This window comes from Falco rusticolus, chromosome 11 (genome assembly GCF_015220075.1).
Source record: "Falco rusticolus isolate bFalRus1 chromosome 11, bFalRus1.pri, whole genome shotgun sequence".
Taxonomy (NCBI): Eukaryota; Metazoa; Chordata; class Aves; order Falconiformes; family Falconidae; genus Falco; species Falco rusticolus.
Genome location: NC_051197.1, coordinates 21,671,264 through 21,693,714, shown reverse-complemented (window position 1 = coordinate 21,693,714; position 22,451 = coordinate 21,671,264). Strand labels below are relative to the sequence as shown.

The window sequence follows — 22,451 nt, the reverse complement described above, 5'->3', positions numbered from 1 at the left end:
TAAGTAAGAAGGTGACATGATTAACTTAGAGAAAACTTACCTCTAGAGGCATGTCAAAGGCTACGAGCTTTAGGAATACAGTCAGTAGATTTGTATTTCCAAATCTCTTAGACATTTCTCAACTTTCTTTCCATTTGCTCATAGGATTTTTCTTGTTACTAAATCATGCTCTCAAAAACACAGACTAAAAGCATAGAAACCATCTCCTTCTGAGTCCCTGTTTAACTGTATCACTCGCACTTCCCCCATTCTCAGGCTTTTATCTTTCCATCTGCTTTTGGCTGTTGTCAGAGATGGGATTCTGGCTCTATAAAATTCTGATTGATCCATTGAAGGTGTTTATATATTTTGATAAAAATCTAAATTTGATAAACTAAAGCCTCAGTGATGTGTCAAAGTCTGGATAATGCCATCTCTGTCTCCTTATAAAAAATACACTGATGAGCACGTTCAAGCAGGATTTGAATTCAGAAATACCGTAAATATGGAAGGACGAGTGAGATCTGGGGAACTAGCTATTCACTGGCCTGTTTTCCTTGTTTCTTAGAACTTTTCAGAGGAATATTGAATTAACTGGGAAAACCTTTCTCTTACAAAAGTAGACCTTTATGTCAAAAGTTTTGGTGTAGAGTCACATTTATTTTAATATATGATGGAGGACATCACAAGCAAATAGTTTTAAATTTAAGGGAGAAAGAGCCACAGCAGAATTAATGGATGAAAAGGGTTTCTTCTGGTGTAAGAAGATAAAAAAATGTAACCTCCAATCCAAAACATGTCATATGTTTTATAATACGTGAAAATAAGATTATAATAATATTCTCTATAATATTTTCTTCTCTCTGAACTGTATGTGGTAGCACCATTTGTCCTTTCATTTGAACTACATGAGAAGACAAAACATTTTTCCTAAAATGTGTGAGATACTGAAGACTTAAGACTTCATAATGTCTTAATGTATCCGGAAAAGCTTTTTCCTTAATAGCCATTTCCTGTTTTCCATTTTTTCTCTGTTTTTTGTTCTCTTATCTATTTGCATTATTTACTGTGTTTTGTGGAGCAACTGTAAGTGATTCCTGAGTATAAGCTGGGGTTTGTCAGTAAAGGTTTTAAGTTTTAGAGTAACAAAACCTCAGGATATTTATAGGAATTTGGTTTACTACTCTCAAATAGCCTCTCAGTGTGTGGATCTTGGAAACCTTACAAAGTACATGGTAGTGTGACATTCATGCCTACATTGAATAGCAAATTTCTCAGCTGAGTAGCAAATTTGTCTGAGAAGAGTCTGTGAAATTTCTCTCCATGTAAAGTACTGTTATGTTGGAAGGAATGGTAGTTTTCATTCCTTTTCAAGGTTTTAAAGCTGCCTTGGGCTCTTGGGCACTTACTGTGTATTCATTTGGGGAGCACAAAGCTGCTCCCACTGTTACCAAACACTTCTGTGTGCTGTAAACCCAGATGTGACAATGCAAGCTATACTTGCTTTCACTCCAGGCTCTTGACATTCCATGTACTTGAGAGAGCTCTCTGAATAATGGAGACGTTTATCTTTTGAGACACAGCGAGCAATTACAGCCAAGATAAAACTGGAAGTTCTGTACCACGTATCAAGTTAGTCTTCCATAGAGTTTCACCTTCAGTGACCTTAAAGAGTAGGTATGAAATTGTTACAATCAGTATAACTTGGTTATTATGAGATCATAAAGAAATTACAGAAGACTTCTTGCTTGTTTTTATGTCCTATTTCTTCTGACTAGATCCTGCCAGGATTTCCAGTTATTCACAATGATTTGCTTTATAGCTGTGTGCCAGAAAAGTGCTATTCCAGTCAAGTCCAGTAGATAATTATGTCTGTCCGTCAAAGCACTGAACTTGGTTGTCTGAGTTTTGGTAATATAAAAAAGGATTGGAAGGATCCATTTTAGTAAATGTTAAATGGCATATTGTACAATACAAGTGCTGATGAAAATAGACAAGTATCATACTATGAAATGCATTCATTAAAACATTAAATTTTATAAAGAAGATTAATAAAATTAAAGATCAAGGTAAATTTACACATAATTCCAAAAATGAAACGATTTCACAAAGCATATTATGCAAAATTTTAAACTCATCATTTATTCATCTTTATAATAATATGCAGCTTTAGTCTAAATTAATAGTCTTTTTCAAGTGTACTGACCAATCCTTGTCACTTGTATAAGAACAGTAATGTGATGTCCTAGTAGGCACTACTAAATAGTGCAGATTAATTTAGTATTTACTTTCCCTCTAGATAGTTATGGATTTTTAAACACTCTGCTTACTTTTTAACCTTGTGATAAATTTCTGTTCATTCTTGTAATCATTCTGTACTATAGACTTCACCTGAAAATTTGTCCTCCTTTATGTTAAATGTGAACACCTTCTAGTCATCTTTTAAAATAAATTTTATTTATAAATTTTCCAATCAATAAATTGCATATAAGCATAAATAAATATAAACATTCCAATTAGTAAACACAATATGCAGGATAAAGGGAAATTACTTTTACTCAATTGTCTGAGATACTAAATTGTTAGTAGAATATATTTGCTTTGTACAAACACATTTTCTGAAGCCATAAACTACATCAGGATCCATATGCTGACCTTAGAGATAGAATAAACATCTCTTCATGCCACAAAATTCAGTGCAGTTGTGGTACAAAATACCTGAAAATGCAAGAAAAGCAAAGTCAGCATCTGGATCTTGGCACCATAGCAGATGAATCAATGTAATAAAATGTAACAATAAATCATTTAAAGGTTGATACTTTTATGTCAAACACTGTGGGTCAATAATACAGACTTTCTGGAATATTGCTTTTCAGTGTGAGATAACTGTGTTGTATTCATTCAGATAATCTAGGAAACTGAGTGCAAATAATTTGCTCAAAATTTTAATGATTTCACCCTTGGACATGCTCCTGAAAATTCCTGTGCCTTGATCCTGATGGTCTTGCAGATACCAAGCCATCATGCTACTTGGTATCCTGAATACGGAAAGACATCGCAAAGAAAGACTAATCTCAAGCTCATGAGCCTACCAAAATTTAACTGGATTTGGTCCTTGATCCACAAAAGGATTCAACACCACATGTGCTGCATTTACATGACTACCTTATCATTAAAAACTCTCAGCTGCACAGATATTTTTTTTTTTCCCGTTAGGATGTCCCAGCTTCCAAGTGAAAGCCCTAGCAGCAGTGCACTGTTGTCTGACCCAGGCAGGAGTGAGAGAACCTCAGCCAGAAAACCATAGAGGTAGAGCATTTGTCTGGAGCCGAGCTGTTGGGGGAGAGGTGCTCATATCTGTTCCTCATGTGTGGAGCTAATTATAGTCAGAAATTAAGACAACAGAGGCAAAATTTATCCAATTAAAAGGGTCATTAAACTGTCTGTTCCTTATGAATTGGTACTCACATATAAATCTGTGAAATTTCAGGAAGGATCCTTGGCTCAGAAGCACGGGAATGTTGGGAGTCAGACATTTCTCTAGCTAATTCAGCACAGACCTTTGTCCTGCCTGACAGCAATTTCAAACACGTGTCACATTGCTCAAGTTATTTCTCTTATCACTAGAGAGTAACATGGTTTATGATAGAGGGTGACACAACTGTGAAAGTCATTCTTGCTCAGTTGTCTATATCGGACAACAAGGACTGGGGCTTTGATGCCTAGCCAAGTAGTTGTCTTGAAAGGGAAAATTCATCCCAGCAACTCACATCGTTCTTACTCGTTTGTCTAGAAGAACTCAGCTGCACATGGTTTTTATCACTTAGCTACTCCTACATTAGCATATTCCTTCCATGAAAGTGTTAACAAAGCAAGTACTTAGATGATACTTAACTTTGAGGAGAAAAAATGAAAAAGAAATAGTCAAAGTAACAAAACAGCATGCTGTTGATTTAGGGTAGAGCACACTGAAGAACTAAAGGAAAGGTGCCAGATCCTTAACAGACTTGCAGCTGGCTGTGTCACTCGGTTTATTAGTATATGTACACAAACACACGTATTTTGCTACTGCAAAATGCTTCCTCTTGGATACTTGTCACTTTGGCTTGACAGAAGTAAAAATCAGTTCATTCTTTCTTGTTTCCATTTAGAGGGTTGTTTTCTTTAGAACTTCCAGTCCACCTCCAGAGAGGGAAAAATGACAATATCTAGATAAAAGAAACATTTCTTTATGTGTCTTTAGAAAACAGTTTTTTAAATTGAGCAATTCTTGTAATCCTCACCCACATGGAAGATTCAAGAATTATGAGTCTTGAAGCATGCGGTGTTAAGTCATTTAATTCTTTTCTGATACCTGTGTAATATTTGTACCTGTTTGTGAGCCAGTCTGCTGTGGGACTACAAAGATAACATTTATATAATGCAATGCAGCAAAACTAACAGCTGTAGAGCTGAACACAGCTCTTCAGATTATGAACCATTGTAAGAGAATAAAGAATATAGTCTGTGATAGACACGTTGAAGGATAATCAATTATCCTTCAAGTGCAGTTATTAGTAGCCTGTCTAGGAGAATCCAAGTTCTGCATTTGTTCAGGTGGAATGGTCTGTTACAGGCCTTGCTCTCGTCATTCCTCTTTGTCTTTCTGGGTCCATAGGGACATACATGTACCCTGTGACTGAAGAGCAGGAAGGAGGTGAGAAATGACTGATCTCCGTTTTTCCATAGTCAAGGATCTACAGGTTTCTTGCAGAGCAATTGCTGATGAATGGTAACAACGTTTGGTTGGAAAGTTGTGCACCCTTTTCTTGATTAACTTCATCTGATCATGTGAAATTCTGGCCTTAATGAGATACAAAATGGTATTTGGTAGTACTGGAATTTCATATAGAGCACTGGGGGAATTAAGTAACTTGGTCATATTCCTTTTAAATGTTTTCAGATTACTTTATCTTGCCATATCTCAAGTCTTAGCCAGTATCTGCGCTTTGGCCCAAATCCCACTTTATTTTTTTACTCTGACCATTTTAAATTAGTTTTGTCTGAAAAGCTATATATCTAGTGAGAACAAATGACTTTGAGGTGCCTCAGTATATTTGGCTCAAAATAAAAGTAGATCTGAGCTCTCACTTCAAAATTCCCAAGAGATTTTGAATACTCAAGGCTCATATTTGAATTTGGCTCTTGATTACACTGGAAAATATTTCAAAAGGGAAACTTTTTTTACATATGTCACTATGAAGACAATGGAAGCTCAGCTACCCAAACTAATAGAGTTTGACTTACGGTACAATACTTGGCACTCTTAAGTATGTGGATTTCAGTTTCACCTTTAGATCTAGCATCGCTAAATTTATACCTTCTTTTTCCGTTAGAAATAAGATTTGGGATTTCCACAGCTTGGGTTTTTTTTGCCAACAACAAGAGACTAAGATAAAAAGTTGGGACTTTTTTCTATAGCGGCTTCTACTTTTTTTTTAGATTAATTTCTTGTTCTTTCCGTGAAGTGAAATAGACAATGCCTCTGAATAGAAGAAAACAAGAAATTAGCTATTTTGTAGACTTTGAAAGTTATCGTACATGTGTATTATTTTATCTGGCATCTTTTGTGGATTCTGGATGCCTGCAGACTAACCAAACAGGAAGTGTCATAGCTGGGGACCTGGTGCCTGAGAAAGATCATGAAGGAAGTAAATGCATTTATTTTTATATACACTATTTCAGAAATTCCAGAAAAGGGAAAGAAGCAGATGATAAAACTTTCTTAAGTTGTTTCTTTTTTCCCTTTTTTCAACAGATGACAAGTTAGATGTGGAGTACAATTGTAAGGTGTGATGTGGGTTACAAGGTAATGCGTTGGTGTTCTTTTTGTAGCTAGGAACAAAGTTACAATTCCTGAAACAGGCACAACCCTTTAAATAGAACTGCCTGTATCTCATCCTTCCCATCCAGAGATGAAAATTATAGGGAGTCAGTGATGCTCTCCTCCCCCTCTTGGGGGCTATACAGAGGTTGTATTATTGTCGGGTGATGAGAAGGAAGGTGGAGGGAGTAAGGCAAAGCAAAGGGTCAGGGAAGCTCTGGGAAGCAAAAAGCTGGTTGGCACTGAGAAAGGAAAGACAGTATATAATCCATATAGCAGGCTGTTGAGGTTGCTGAGAACTGAAAATTTTGAGGCTGGCAAATCATTATCTGCTGTATGAGGCATATATTCAGCTGTATTCATACATGTCCTCCAGGTTCATGGTTTTTTGGCTATTTGATCAAGATATGACCATATTGAAGGTGTTACTTTGGATATGGTGCCCAAAGGCCATTCCTTCTTTGTTGATGCAGAGAATCGTTCTCATTTGAGTTACTGCACATTCATCTTGCTTTTAATCTCTACACATGATCGTACTGTGGAGGTGTCGGACATTCTTTGCATAGGGTGAAACCTCTTCATCCCAGCTGCTTCCATAAAGCATCAGAAACTCTGTAAGAGGCTTTTCTAGATGTCCAGTGCACATCCCAAGGAGATATTTCATGTGATATGGGTGAGGGCTGCAGTTTGAATGGGGGACATAAGTACGAACTTACTGTAATACCTCTGTCATCTGAAGGCTGAAGAATTGTTGAGTCAGACTTAGCTGCATCTTCTCACCTTAGTGCCATACCTTCCACAGAAGGATTCTGCCCTCTCAAGCTGATGGGACACAAAGATGCTTAGTAATAAATATTGCATATGTTTCTGTGTTGGGGCTCTGTATAAATGTTACTAGTCCAGCACGGTGTTTTTAGCAGAAATGCCAAATGGTGGCTCTACATGCAAGATAAGCATTTTATTGCTGATGCAGAAAACATAATGTCAAATTACATTAATTTCTTTCTAACTTTTTTTTTTCAATCTCCTCTGCCAAAAGAGAAGGGTTAGCCCTTTTCTCCGTAGATCCTTGGCCACAAATCACAATACCAGTGGTGAAGGTTTTAAGAGACCAAATTCTGCATGAGCTTTATCCTTTCAGTTTTCCCCTTATAGGCTCTACAAGAGAATGCAATACATTAAGAACCTAGGAAGAGAGTTAGAAATGTTGGTTAACTAACATCTTGGATAACGTGCATCAAGGTATCAAGAACTAGTTATCTCTTTGGTATAGAGGAAATTAATTGAATTTTTGAATTGAATTGAAATAATTCAATTAATTGAATATATAATTATTATATAGATATTTAGCAGGGTTGTAGAAAGTACGACTTAAAGCAAATGCTTAGCACAGTCCTGAAATGGTTTTCTTTTCTTACATTCCAGGGACGTCTGAAGTAAGTTTCAGTTTCCTGAAGGACATTTGTATTTTCTGATGCCAGGCCAAAAATGATGTGTTCAGTATTTCCAAATTCCCTTCTGACACACACAATTGTTTTATCTTTGTTTGTCCACCAAAGCCTGAGAAAAGTCTCTTTTGATTACTAGATGCATTGCAGAAAATATTTACATCCCAGTGCTTAATTCTTTTAATCTCTTTTGCCTTTAGTAATAGTTTTGTAATGCTTTTTACATTCCAGTCTTCATTATGCTCGGCATGTGTCAGGATCTCTTCTAGTTGATCCTGTAATACTTGATCTCACTGTGAATCTAGATGCATCCTCTGTTTTCACCCCCAGTGCTCTCTTCTGTGCCTTTTGGAGAAAAAGCTAGGTTGTCTAAACTTTTGAGGTCAACTGCTAAAACTTGTCAGCTGATCTCTATTGTTTTCAGACAGAACAGCCAGTTCTGAAAAAAAGCAAACTTGATACCCATTTTCCTATTTGCAGGTTGATGGTGAGGATAGCAGGGTCAACAATAAAGCATATATTCTTTTTAAAATATATAGAAGGCTCACATTTGAAGTTAGCTAAATATCAGATTTTAAGACTTTTTAAAATTTCTTGGCATCTCTGTACTTACTTTAATATTTGTTGGCTAACCCTGCTCTCATCTATACTGTCTGAGTTAAATTTGTCTGATCACTCACTATAGTTAGTCCCTCTGGTAAGGATCCAACTCCAGTAAAGTTAGTGGCAGCTGTCCAGTATAATTTAGTGAGAGCTGGATCAGTTATTTCCTATTTCATGTTATCTGATGAAAGAGCTGATTACAATTTTTCCAGCATGCGGATATGGCCTCCTATCTTTGTATCTTTTTCTGTCTAGAAACTGATTTCCCAGAAACAGGGAAATTTTGCCTTTTTTTCCTTCAGCTTAGCCTGTGATTACTTAAGCATAAGAGTTTCATTTCGTGCTTCTCTCTGCTTCTGGTTAAAAAGTATTTATTTGCAATCTAACTAAGAGAGCACACTTTCTTCAACAAAACCCTTCTCTGTAAAGTGAAATCACATTCTCTAGATGTTGTTACCTAGTCTGGATAGATTTTGGATTCTTGGATTTGATAATGTACTTCCAGAACAGTACTCTGATTGGATTTCCTGAGACTTACGAGAAATTTTTTTTTCTTCCTCCTCTGACAAGAACAGTGGTGATGTCAATAAAAGTAATATATTATGGGAGAATCCACTCTGGCAGTTTCAGTGAATTTCAGCTTTAGTGATTTTTCATTAGGCATCACTAGGTGCTTCAGATTTCCCTGTTTTATTGTATTCTGGGTAATTCTTGCGTTGTCTTGTTTAGTTTTTTCATATTTATCAATATTGTTATTATTAGTTATTATTAATTTGAAGATATACTATCTGCCTGAGAACACAATTTTATCTTCCCACAGTCTTTACATCCCTTTTATATTTATGAGTTTATCACAAGTGTATGAAAAAGCAGTTGATGCTTCATATTTTAACTAGTGTGATTCTGTAGCAGCTTGTACTGTCCAGCTACCTTTTGATGAGGATGCAAAAGTAGGGGCAGCTGCAGTCAGGAGGAAAGCAGAAAAAGATAGTTCCCAAAGAAGACATGCTGCCTGTGGGCCAGCGGGAGCCTTGTATCCTCAGGTACTACTTTCTCCTGAACATGGTATTTTGGAGTTAGCATTAGGTTATTAACCATAAAATCTGCCTGACTTCAAAAGTATTATGTTGATGTAGTGCCAGCTTTTCAGCAATTAAATTTCTTTAGCATTTACAGCATCATTACTTTATTTTTTCCAAGTTATTACTCATTTACTAGATACTTGAATCTGTGCTGTTTAGAAAATATACCATATGATGACAATATTTCAGACATCAAATGACCAAACCTATATATAACAAACAATTTGCCAGAGACATTTCGAAAATTTGTTTTGTTTTGAATTTCATGCTGCTTTTATTTAGTGATTCATAATTGACCAATATAAACTACTCAAGTAGTTGAATAAATAAACAATTGAGAGTTTGACAGCTTTATCCATTCTTTGCATTCATAGTATTTCCCAGTTGAAAATTAAACACTGAAAATATTATTATTCTTTTTTTCATAACATTGTTGCTATATTAGCCAGTAATAGTTGTCCTCAGAAATATTACAAAATGGATATGTATACCCACTGGAAACCAAGTGGTGAAAATAATCCCACAGTTGCATTATCATCTGCTGTACTTCAATTACAAATAGACAGGACATAAGAGATCTGAGAGGCGTATCAATAATGTAATGCATATAATCAGTAGCATCTTGAAAGAGGGACATTTTAGATACATTTTTAAAGTGGAATTGGGAAAACTAGTTCATTCAGTTCATCTGAATGGGCTGAACCTGATTGAAACTGATCAAGTGGGATCTCCAGACTTTTGTCGTCTGATTTATTTCTTCATTTTTAGGGATCAAAAATACTTAGGAACATGAGTAACATGGTAGCAAGGTTTCCAAAGGGAATTCTGAGTTAGATAAAGTTATTTACAGAATTGACCATTTTTAGAAGTATTCTCAAGACTCAGCTCTAGAAAAATATTTGCACTGAAGGCAAACTTGAATAACTTTTCCGCCTGAGATATAGTACCATTCAGTTCCTCGGAATTACCCACATTCTTTCGTTTTATCAGTTGTTTGCACGATCAGACCTCGACTCTGTCTTTTTGAGGCTGGCAGGCACGGCGTTACAAGCGGTACCGTTTCCTGGGCGCTGAATTCTGGATGAGAAAAGCAGCAGAGGGCGCTGCGCGCGGCGGGACGGCCGGGGTGGATCGTGGATCGTGGATCCCGGCCCCCCGCCCGGATCGCCCCGTCCGGGGATTCCCCGCTCCGCCTCGAGGCGGGAGAGCCTTTATAAAGAGCACGCTGGAGCTGTTCTCATACTGTTGCGAGCGGCAGGATCCCACCGCGCTTCTTCACAGAAAACAGAAAGCAAGGCTTTTCGGTTTACTTGCTTTACCTAGTAACAGCAATTACAAATGGTAAAGCAGATGGGAAGAACAAGCCAAGCTGTGCTAATAATTTTGTATGTGTTAATGGCTGGTAAGTTGGTGTGTGTGTGCTTTATTTGCTTTTAATTTTGTTAAGTGCAAACTGACCTACAATTTACTGTTTGATCGTTATTTCTTTGTTCCAGTTGCTTTTACATTTCAGTGAATACAACTGTCAATTAAATAGTTCTGTCAAAATGTCAGGAAGCTTTTTTTGACATTTACTTTGAGCTTTTCTGTGCTCTGCAATGATGCAATCATTTTCTTACTGAGTTTGCTAAAAGACAGTCTGGGACACAACTGCAGTGTATCACTGCATGTTTGATTCTTACTGTCACCCCTGACAGTATCCGTGAAGTTTGGTACTAAATGTCCTGTTGAAAGTGATTCTGCAGTTGTCCTTGCTATCTTACTTGCCACCCCTCCCTGCAAATGTTACAGATTTTGGAACCAGATCCACCTGGTAATAAAAGGTTATGTTGTGCCAATGCATTTATTTTCACTGACAGCATTGGGTTTATGCCACTTTATAGATGAGAACTGCCAGTTAGTCTTCTAAGTCTGTATTATCTCTGACAAAAATAACCATGTTTATGGGTATTTTGGAGATATAAACCACTATGATCTTTATTAGTTTAACCTCCACACAACTGTAAACTTGCCAAGCCATGACCTCATGTAACAGTAGAATGTAAGAATAAATGGGAAAATAAATGTTTATTTATTTATTTTTATATGTATATGAGTTTATGTATGTTCTCCCTATTGTAGTTAAAGCTTTTGAAATGGAGATTATACCTGCTAACAGAATTGTTGCACAGATTGGAGAAACACTCATACTCACATGCAATACTACTGACTGTGCATCGCCAAGTTTTTCCTGGAGAACCCAGATGGACAGCCCCCTTGGAGGAACAGTGAACAACCACAGGACATACTCTACCTTGACTATGAATCCAGTTAGCATTGTGAATTCTCATGATTATCTGTGTACTGTCTTCTGTGGTGAGAAAGAGAAAAAAGAGAAGAGTATCACAGTTGAACTTTACTGTAAGTAAAAATGTAAAATTCTCTAAGTAGTACACACTTGTAAAAAATCAGTAATTGTTTTTAGATATTATCACTGGTAGTTAACTGATAGTGCTGGGATAACGCGTCTGCTGTAGCTCAACATATACTTCCTCATAAGATTCCTTTACCTGTCTGTTCAGGACTCTTTCTCAGGCCCTTTCTGCACTGAAGGTAGTACATACTGGTCTTACTTATTCTTGTTCTTGCTAATATTTGAAAGCCAAAACATAGACTCCCCAAAACATTCATAGAGCTGGAAAAAAATAATCAAAACCTTTGCGGTTTGCAGCAGAATGATTCAGATGCCAAAACCTACTGACACAGAAGACAGGATACCACCAGTGTAGGGATTGCTCTGGATGCCTTCATTTAGGCAGCTATATCATTGCCTAGGTCCTTGCTGGATCTTACTAGATCATTTGCGATCATATTTCAACAACTGTACAAATATAATTCCTGTTTGTGTATGAACCACTTATAAAAGACCTGTATGTCTCCATATCAAGATATGTCTTGTGATAGAGTTGATATAACGTCATGTTCTGCATGCCTCTTATGTTGACACTAGAGCTCATCTCTGCTAGACTAAAGGGATGGATTTTATTCTTTTAGCTTTCCCTAGTGATCCTATAATTGAGATTAGCCCATCTTCAGTTTCTGGAGAACCAGTCACTGTTGTCTGTAAAATTCCTGATGTATATCCTTCTGATCACCTGGAAGTACTTCTAAAGAAAGAGGAACATGTTATTCATACGGCAAATTTTTATGATGATGACAGAAAAAATACAGAGACCAAAATTGTGAAATACTCATTTAATCCCACGGCTGAAGATATTGGGAAAGAGATCACCTGTGTGGCCAAGTTACCAATTGATAGTATGGACTTTGAACCTAAAGAAAGAGTAACTTCTCAGAAACTGAATGCAAACTGTAAGTATTTTTATTCTAGGGCTTTCACACCAAGTACTGTTTAATGTTAACTTTCATGGAATGGGTTTACAAAATGTGTCCTAGAAATCATTTATAATCTGCACTTCTTATCTATATTATTTATGTAGATAATCTGTTGTATTCAGTAACAGTCACTGAGTCCTTACATACTCACTGTTGTTCATGACAGAGGTTAGGCAATGCTTTAGTAACTTTTCTCGCTCTCTCACCTTGGTCTCACTCTCCCACCTTGGGCACTGGTGCTCAGTCAGAAAGTAAAGACCAGAGGAAAAATGGCAGCATGCAGATATACTTTTTTTTTTTTTAATTGCCATTGTGTACTTAGCAGTTCCAAGTTTATAGCCCTAAACAACAGGGAGACAAGTGTAAGAGTAGCTTACTTGTGCTAGTGTGCTTACTAGCTTGGCTTTCAAAGCTGCAAGATAAATGTCTTCTCAAGTCTGGAAAAATTGTTCTACTGTGTTACTGGAATACACGTTATTCATTTTTTCTTGGTATTGTGTGAAATGTACCTCTAGAGAAGCAAGTGTTAAAGATGTGCGTGTTGTTCTTCATTAACTTACTGACCTTATTTCTCTTCTGTTCTCTTCCAGTTGGTCCACAAAATACTGTCATTACAGTGTCTCCAGGCAACTTGCCAATGAAAGGAGACCCTCTAAAACTCAGTTGTGTGACTGAGAGTAATCCACCACCACAAGTAGTTTGGAGAAAACATCTGGCTGATGAAAGCATTCAGCATCTGATAGAAAACAATGTCCTTTCTATTCCCTATGCCCGTTTCACTGATTCAGGACTGTACATCTGTGAAGTAATTAACCCGGTAACTAATAAAACAGAGACAGCAGCTGTGGACATTGTTATACAAGGTACAAGTCTGCTTGAATTTAACTTGTATTATCCAGCTGCCTGTTGAGATGGAGGATGCTGAAACAGTGAAAATTAGGAAATTATTTGCCTTCCTTGTTATATATTCAGGATTTAGCTTTCAATTTACTGCTGCTCTTCATGGGCTGTGCTTTTCATTTCTATGCTTAATTTTTAAGTAATTCTGTCTGTACTACTGTTGCACACGTATACCTCTATACATTTCCTGCAATGCAATACTCAAAGTGATAAAAGAATCTGAGAAAGGGGGGGTGCCGGGGACACTTGAAATCCTAACGTACGTAGCAGTTTCACAGGGACATCACACTCTCCTCCTTTGAACTAATAGTTTTAGTCATTGGTAGTGAATTTAGTAGCCTGGGACCAAAACCAAAAGGAATAGATCCTTGGACGAGCAATTCCTGCTTTCTTAAAACCCTCTCCACCTTTAGTACTTTTGCAATAGTATAACAGCCTTCTCTTTTGTCATGCAGGTGCTCCAGATGTTGCAGAACTCTCCATTGAGCCTTCTACAACAGTTCAAGAAGGAGAAAATGTTTCCATACAATGCTTTGCTGAGAGTAACCCTCCTCCCAAGATTATTTTAAGGAGAAAGTCTGACGGTGCAGACATGGGGTCTTACAGTGAGGGGACAATTCTCCTTCGACCTGTGACATTCCTAAATGGAGGAGACTATGAATGTGTAGCAGAAAATAAGTTTGGGAAAAGTAAAAGTGAAGTAACACTTAATGTGGAATGTAAGTATGTGTAATGTTTTCCCAATAGTTTAAAAATACTTAATTAATTCAATGCTAAATGTAACAATCAAACTAACTAAAACCCCATGAGTACAAAAAAAATAAGCATAGTCCTCTGTTCTTCCCCGAAGAAAGGAGCAGTGCTGATGAGCAAAACAAAGACAGGAAATGTTTCATGTAATGACAGCCTTAAGTCAGGATCTGAATGAGCAAGAAACTGATCTACCTTCTTAACATCCTTGGTTAGAAGTACTTTGTTAATATGTTTAGGCTATAGAGAGTTTGTATGAAAGCTCTGATGCTGTGTCCTTTACTTCTTATTCTAAGAACAAAAAAGGAATTAACTTCGGGAGGCTCACAACCTGGCATCCAGTAAGACATGTTGGATCTATTTCTAAAAAATCCAATGATGATTAACTACAGGATTCTTTCTTTCAGATGGACCGAGGAATACAATGATCTCTGTTATTCCTGCTACTGCTGTTAAAGAAGGAGAAACTGTGATGATGAAATGTACTAGTTCTGGTAATCCAGCTCCAGTGATCTCTTGGAATAAAAAGAAGGCCACTGGGGAGTCTGAGAAAATTTTGAAACATGAAATTTTAACTATACAGAACATAAAAAGTCAAGATCTGGGTCTTTATGAATGTGAAGCTTATAACCAATTTGGCAAAGAAGAGAAAGCAGTGAAATTACTTGTTCAAGGTTAGTAGAACAAGACAGAACACAAGTTTTTCGTTTTATGTATTTTAGGTCCAGATCTCATTCTGTGAAGCATGGGGGAATTCTGTCTTCGACATCAATGAAGCTAAAAGGTGTCTTTAATGTCACTAAGTCATTTGGGAAGCTTTAAACAAAGAAAGGTGAAGTCTGCCTTAGTACAGATAGCTTCCATCACTCCTTCAGATTGGCGAATGTATACATGAGGCAAAGAAGCTATGCAGTGCCTGTATGTACTTCCAAATAAGTATCAGTGAAGGATCCAGATGCCTGCATACAAAAGTTTCAAACAGAAAGAACATGCTGAAACTCCTCTGTGGAGGGACTGTATTACAGCCCCTTGGCTCTCCTTTAAGTTACGACTCTCTATCCTGTTCTTGCAAGCTGCATTTAAGCTATACTAAATGCTGATTCCTCAGCCTATATGCAGTGATAACAAAGTTTTCAGTTGTAAGCAGACTTCTCTGCTTTAGCCCTGCTACTTCTGTTTATTGCGCGGTAACAGTGTCTTACTTAGGGATCACTTCTGCCACTAATCCATCTCTCTTCCTTATTCTTTATTATTTTTGCAGCTGCACCAAAAAATACATTTTCAGTTTTCCCTTCAAGTGCAGTGATACAAGGAGAAAGTGTTACCATCTCTTGCACATCTGTGGCTATTACCCCTGTTCAGAGTACTCTGAAAGAGAATAGGTGATGGGTTCACAACCCTTGAAACAGTGCATGGCATATATACTATAGATAGGGCTCAGCTAAAGGACACAGGAACGTATGAATGCATATCATTAATGAATTGGGAGAGCAGTCTCAGCACATAATACTTTATGTCAAAAGTTAGTTAAAATATCTACGTAGAGAGTTAGTATTAGGATTTGTTTTAGACAGAATGACATCTTCAGTTCTATTGAGAATGAATTGTCTGAAAAAACTGAGATCAGTTGCACAGGTTCTTGTCATAAGTGGTAGGATCTTAGTGCTAATGAAAACTTCTGTCCAAAATGGCAGATGTGCAAAATAATTGCTTCTTCAAAGTTTTTCATAGTTCCACTTCCACCTTTGAAAGCAGGATGTAAAATTGTGGAACCTAGTGAAAAAATGTTATTCTAGGACTCCTTCCTGTGCCTTTTCTATTTCTCTTCTGTTGAAAGAGGACACCAGCCTCTGGGTCTGTTGGTCTGTGTCCTTTTATGAACTCAAATAAACAGACGGTGAACTTAAAATAAGGAAAGGTTCCGTATAATGTAAAAGAGAAGCAACATACTCCATTGATTGATAAAATGTTCTTTCAGTCAGCTGCTGTTGACTGCAGTTTGTGAAGGATAGCCTGTGACAGAGTAGTGTCTAAAGCTACATGCTTAATTATTATAGTGAATCCATTAACTGGATTAGCACTTTGTGTGTACAAGCTGCTGATACCTCATGAGTTTTTTGCTTCTGTTTGTTCCTAAATCCTACATTGTATTTCTTTTCTTTTCAGTTCCTCCCCAAAATATTACTGTGTTAGTATATCCATCAAAAAATGTTAAAGAAGGAGAAAATGTCACTATTATGTGTAGCACATACAGTAACCCACCGTCAGAGATGGTCCTGAAAAAAGTCCATCAGGAGAAAGAAATTATTCTGCCATCAGTGAATGGAACATTTATACTCTACAATGTCACCAAGAATGATACAGGCAGATATTTGCTTCATGTTTTCAATGAGGTTGGAAACAACATCAAAGAGATTGAGATAGCTGTTGTAGGTAGGTAACTCTATTGCCTTAAACTTACTTTGTTCATACTTCCTAATGAATTTTGTGTCAAGGTGAGCACAACTAGTCCATGGCTGATCCTGGCACAACAATACTTAAAAAAACTCACAAAAAATTGAAACAAATAATAAAACAGCTGGTGAGAGTAAGATGTGTTTAACCTCCTTTCAGCATGGATGTTTTCTCTCTTACCCAAGTTGGTGTGGTAGCTTTAAGGATGGGGCCAGAGAAAGGTGGATCCTGGCTGTACATCTGTCCACATGCATGAACAGTGAACTGAAAGTTCTGTTCCACAGAAAACTCTAAAGACTGTGCTTTTAAAACATGGTCTTCTGAAGCATTGTTTCCAGGAGGTAGAAATGTCCCCAGATGTTTCCTGGGTGTCCTGGGTTTGGATGGGATAGTTAATTTTCTTCTTAGTAGCTGGTACAGTGCTGTGTTTTGGGTTTAGCATGAGAATAACGTTGATAACACACTGATATTTCAGTTTTTGCTAAGTAGTGCTTACTCTAAATGAAGGATTTTTCAAGTTTCCCATGCTCTGCCAGTGAGCAGGTGCACAAGGAGCCAGGAGGGAAGACAGCCAGGACAGCTGACCCGAACTAGCCAAGGGGATATTCCATACCATAGAACGTCATGCTCCGTGTATAAACTGGGGGGAGGGCGATCGCTGCTTGGGGACTGGCTGGGCATCGGTCAGTGAGTGAGTGAGAAGTTTTTTTCCCTTGGGTTTTATTCCCCTCTCTCCCTCTCCATTACAATTGTTGTTGTTGTCAAACTGTTCTTATCTCAACCCACGGGTTTTACCTTTTTCTGATTCTCCTCCCCGTCCCACTGGAGTGGGGGACTAAGTGAGTGGCTGCGTGGTATTTAGTTGCTGGCTGGGGTTAAACCACCGCGCTGGGTAAAATACATTGCATTCTTCTTGTATTCTTCATGAGCTCCATGGTATTCTTCATTGTCGATTTTAAATGGGTTTGAACTCGCATAGCAAATTAAAGACAAAGATAGTGGCTAGGAATTAAAATGTTTAATATGGAGTTGCTAAAGAAAAAAGCATGAGGAAAGTGTTTTGAAATGTGCTTTGTGTATGGAAACAGAAATAATGTTCCAAATAAAGGTCATTAGTAACACTGCTTTTACAGTAATATACACGTATCTGTTTCAATCACTTTTTACACAACTTTTCCCCCTTTTGTCTCCATTTTCAGGAAGACTGGAAAAACCAGATCAAATGATACCACTGGTTATTGCATTCTCCTGTGTAACAGCAATAGCGGTACCTGTAGTTGCAATTTTAATCTACGTGTCAAGAAAAGCAAAGATCAATGGATCCTACAGTCTTGTAAAAGCATTCAGGCTGAAAGTGTGATCACATGAATATAAGTTCATAATTAGCAATGTTATTTATTGTTGTGACTGGTTTTACTCTTCTGTAACATATGGTAACAAGGAAGTGACTTAAGAACACTGCCATGTTGAGAGCAAATGGATTTTTTTTTCACGTTTTGATAAGTACTTCAGTATTTAAATTAAAAGGAAAGCTAGCATCCTGTTCTAGAAATTGGTAAATCACTTCTGTGTTGAAGCATGCTGAACAAAGAGTTCCTTGGAGAGCTAGGTTTGTACATAGTGTATAATTTGTGTTATATGTTCAACTGAATATCAGTTTGTAAAATTAGTCTTACTGCAACTGTACAGAGAAATGTTGTTAATTCAAAGATATAAGCTAATATTACTTGAGCTGATCAGATGATAATATTTTATTTTGTATTACTTTACAAAGTGAATGTTTTTAATAGAATTTGTCTGCTTGTGGTAACTATTGGAAAATGTTCTCTCTTCACTCACATTGCCATAAACTCAGTACCTTCAATGAAGTTACACAATCACTAGGCTATGCATTTTTAATTAATTTAAACTAATTTAAGAACTCAAAGCTCATTTGTGAAACACTTTATTTTAAATATTATTCAGAAGATGTCTGAGATTGTTAGACTAGTTAGTCTTAGGACAGCTGAGGTATTTTTGTAGGGTTTAATCATTCTCAAATCAATGACAGAATCCTGTTATTTGATGATGAGCCAAATCAGACCCTTCATTTAGAATACAAGCTACTGCTAAATATGCTTGACAGATTCCCGCTGCAAAATAAAACTACCAGTAGGTTTCTTTGACTAAATCCTTCTAGTGACTCTTTCTTAAGGTTATGTGAGAATACATGTCCCTAGGAAAGAATGAGTGAAAACTATTATCCTGACCAGCAGCAGATTTGAGTGTCATGGGAAGCCCCTAACTGTAAAGGCACAAATGAGGCAGGCAGCAACCTAAAGGCACAGGCAAGGAGGAGAGGCAAAATCTGTGCGGTCTCAGCAGCAGTGATTGAGTTGTTTCCTGAAGAAATGCCCTTCCCAAGCTGCTCACTGTGGGAAACTAAACCATTTGCCTGACAGCTTTCCTTTTAATAGACAGCTGGTGCCTGCACGCTTGACCCTGGTTAGTGCCTTTTTTCACTGCACACTTTCCCAGTGCTGGCAAAATGACTGTGAAAATAGAGGACTTTCTGTACAGAGGCAAAGATGAGGGGGAAGGAAAGGCAGAGTTTGATGATATTCTCCCTTACATCCCTTCCCCTGGCTAGCAGTGCTGCTTTGACTCATCTGGTTGGTGATGACCAGTACTGAAGGCAAGGTTGTGGGAGGTTCAGGCGCTGTGGCTGAGGTGTTGGAGTGCATCTAGTCTCAGCAGCCCTGAGCCACTGTATTGGCTTCCCCAAACTCGTACGCACGAGGCCAAGCAGAGATAAGTGAAGAGTTTCTTTACATTATACAAATGGTTACAACTGCCGCCAACAGCAATACAAATGCAGATGTCTTGGTAGCTAGCTGCGGGATGAAGCAGTGGTGCAGATCTCCTGTATCTTTTTCGTAGCATGTTCAGCAGTGTTTTGTGCGCGGTAAATCAGCACATGCAGGGTCCTGCACTTATCTACAGTTGAACAGGGAGGCTTGGAAAGTGGGGGTGTAGCAGAAAAATGGGAGAGCAGTGTGGACTTGGCTTGGAGGAATGTGAGCATGCAGTAGGAGGGTGAAGAAAAGATTGAAGACAGAGGAGGAGAGCTTTGACAGGCCCATGACATAAATTTCTTGGAGGTGGTGTCAGGCATATTTATTCAGAATAATGTCAGGCCTGTCTCAGTGCTGTCTTGTGAACAAACCAGAAAACATGATTTTTCCACTGTGCAAAACTTTGCTGCATGTGCATTTTGCCCGCTGGGTATACTTCTGATATCCATATTGCAAGAAGGATAGTTAGAAAAGATACAGAGGAGGACTGGAAAACAGGAAAAATGAAAATGCCTGGGCCTTTCTAGTTTGGAGAGGGAATTCTGAAGGAGGAGGGGATGTGACTGACATTTTCCAAGCTGTGGAGGCAGTTGATAGCAAACAACAGATGCAGAACTGCTGTTTGCTCAGTCATGCAATACCAGAATAGAACTGCAGGATGTGCAAACTAAGGAGCGAGTGGTTTAGCAAAAAGAATAGAAAGTACTTTACACAGTGAATGGCGAACTACTGGAAGCTGCTGCAGAAGGTTGTGGAGGATAACAGCATCAATTAGCTCAAAAGAGGAATGGGAAAAATAATGGACTAAAGGTCCATGAACAAATACTAAAAGGAATAGGCAGAAATGTACTGTATAATATCCCTAATCCAATGGCCGTTGATGCTGAGCAGTCCTCAGGGAGTGTACTGCAGAAAGTGGCCAGGTGTGCATACTCCCCTGAAATAGTGTTTCCCACTGCTGGAGCATTACAGCGGTAGCTGGATCACTGGTGAGACCCAGTAAGGTATATCGTGCCTCCTTATGCCTTCTCTGAGCAGTCTTGGGCCAAGCCTACTTGGAGAAGGGGCTTAGCAGGTCCTGTGCTGTGTCTTCCTCTCCTGAGGTCCCTTAGAAGGAATAAAAAAAGGAAAGATGAGAGGGAAAGAAATGAGTCATCTTGCAACAACACTTTGGTGCTTTTGTAGTCTTTCCTGGAAGTTCCTTCACAAGTTCCCAGTAACCTCTTGGGTGTTGGTTTCACCAGTATTTGTGGTACAGATACAGACCTTAATATCTGTATGGCTTGTCTGCCCTCTCAGGGTCTCCATTAAGTCATTTAAGTCAGTAGGAGTTGGCCTGTAATTTCAACAGGGTCAGTTTTTCACCCAGAAACACTAAGGGAATAGATTGAGCTCGCAGTGCTCATTTTGGGAGAGGCTGCTCTTGTGTGAGCAGCAAGCATCCTCTCGGTGAGCTCACCAGGGAGGGCCTTGCCAGGGGATCTCCTCCCCTACTGCTCGATTCTCGGTATTTTCCAGGACACTTAATAATTTGGGTAGAAGTTTGTCCTATGGAGGTTAAAAGTTCACAGTCAAATAACTTTTCTTTTTATTGAAAATTACAGAAGGAATATTGTTTCTCCTTGCGCTGTTTCTCATCAAGCAAAATGCGGAGCCTGTGGCCTGGCAAAAAGGCACGAACAGCAGCTCCAGCCCAGCAAGTGAGGGGTCAGAGCCGCCCGGGGTCCAGGTAAGAGTCCCTGCCATGGAGCCTGCGTTATGACCAAGAAAGCGGAGCGAAGGGCTGCGAGAGGTGCACTCAGGTTTTCTCTGTGAAGTCACCTCACAGGGTTCAGCGCTGCATTGTCCCCTGCTGGGGCTGCCCCCAGAGCAGGGGCTTTCCCAGCAGTACCAGGTGACAATGCTAAATGCTAATGCTGCCATGAGCCTGGGTTTTAAAAGGCAATTGCAAAATCTCACTCCCCACAGGTAGTTCAGCATGTGCTTTTCCTTAAAATGTAAAGCCCAAACAGAAGAAGGTATGTTTTTCAAACTTCTCCAATGATGCTTTCAAATTACTTCGTAGGTATACTGATGGGAACAGTCAATGTATCCTGTGGCAGAGGTGCTGTAATCTGTTGAAGGTAACACTGGAGGCCCTGTGTTTGCAGGGACCGGCTCCCCGGTTTCAGGGACTAGCAGGGCCCGATCCTGGTGTTTGAGGCTCAGTGATGATCCGGTGTCTCTGGCTGTGGCAGGCTGCTCAGCTTCATCGGCTTGCTGCTGTGCTGGACCAGGCAACTTCTCTGAGCAGAGCCTGTCCCCCTGTAAGAAATCTGATTTTGACTAGAAATTCCTCACAAATGGAGAATATACCATTATCCTTACTAATTAGCTGTGCCCTTTCTGTGGTATATACCTAGTCCAATTTGTCTAACCTTTTATGCCTTTCTGCCCGCAAGATAATTACATGCTGTAATCAAGCCGTTTCATTTCTTTGATAAACTAAACAGACTGAGCTGTTGTAAGCCTACCTTTCTCTATAAGGCATTTTCTACAGTGGTGAATAAACCTTGTGGTCTTTTCTAAATCCCCTCCAGCACATCAATATACCCTTTAACGTGTGGCAAAAGATCTGTATGTGACCCTCCAGTGCTAGAGGTGATTTTGCTGCTTTACACCTCCTCTGTGCAGCTCTGCTTCCATAAACAGCCTTCTTTACGTTTGCAATTTTTTTTTCAGAGAATCACTGTAGAGAATAAAGAACAAATCAGTTCTATATTCCCATTATGGTTTCTCAGTCCTTTGTAGGATACAGTCCCTCAGAGCTCTTCTTAGTACATTATTTTTAAACAGAAAGCTCCGTGATACAAAGTCAAATGTCTCATGAGTCCAAATACCTTAAATCTAATTTTTCTGGTAATGCCTGTGTTCCATAAAACCATGCTGGCTGGCACTAATTATGTTTTCTACCCTTCAATCTCTGTATCAGCCTTCCCCATTATTTAAAACTTTGTTGTACCAACCAGTCTGAATTTTACCCAGACCCTTCAGCTTACCAATCAAAAACTGACAGTTTTTGACACTACTCTATACTAAGTTTGAAGGCCGCTTCACATTTTAAAAAGAAATGAGACAAACAGTTATTTTATATATATATATATTTTATATATATATATATATA

General features: G+C 38.4%; 1 protein-coding gene across 1 annotated transcript; it reads left to right on the top strand.

Annotated features, from left to right (window-relative positions):
• The first annotated feature begins 10,206 nt into the window (after positions 1 to 10,206).
• On the top strand, positions 10,207 to 18,342 carry VCAM1 (vascular cell adhesion molecule 1). The gene is made up of 8 exons (XM_037404694.1): positions 10,207 to 10,377; positions 11,097 to 11,375; positions 12,009 to 12,326; positions 12,941 to 13,213; positions 13,706 to 13,969; positions 14,408 to 14,674; positions 16,167 to 16,433; positions 17,654 to 18,342. The coding sequence occupies exons 1-8, from the start codon at positions 10,314 to 10,316 to the stop codon at positions 17,812 to 17,814; spliced, it is 1,893 nt and encodes a 630-aa protein (XP_037260591.1). The 5' UTR covers positions 10,207 to 10,313; the 3' UTR covers positions 17,815 to 18,342.
• The last annotated feature ends 4,109 nt before the right edge of the window (positions 18,343 to 22,451 follow it).

What these genes read in the sequence shown, in the direction of transcription:
- VCAM1 (XM_037404694.1), top strand. Translation starts at nt 10,314, where the DNA reads ATGGTAAAGCAGATGGGAAGAACAAGCCAAGCTGTGCTAATAATTTTG. An exon ending in TTTGTATGTGTTAATGGCTG is followed by an intron (nt 10,378 to 11,096) that starts GTAAGTTGGTGT and finishes TCCCTATTGTAG; the next exon opens with TTAAAGCTTTTGAAATGGAG. An exon ending in GATTGAGATAGCTGTTGTAG is followed by an intron (nt 16,434 to 17,653) that starts GTAGGTAACTCT and finishes CTCCATTTTCAG; the next exon opens with GAAGACTGGAAAAACCAGAT.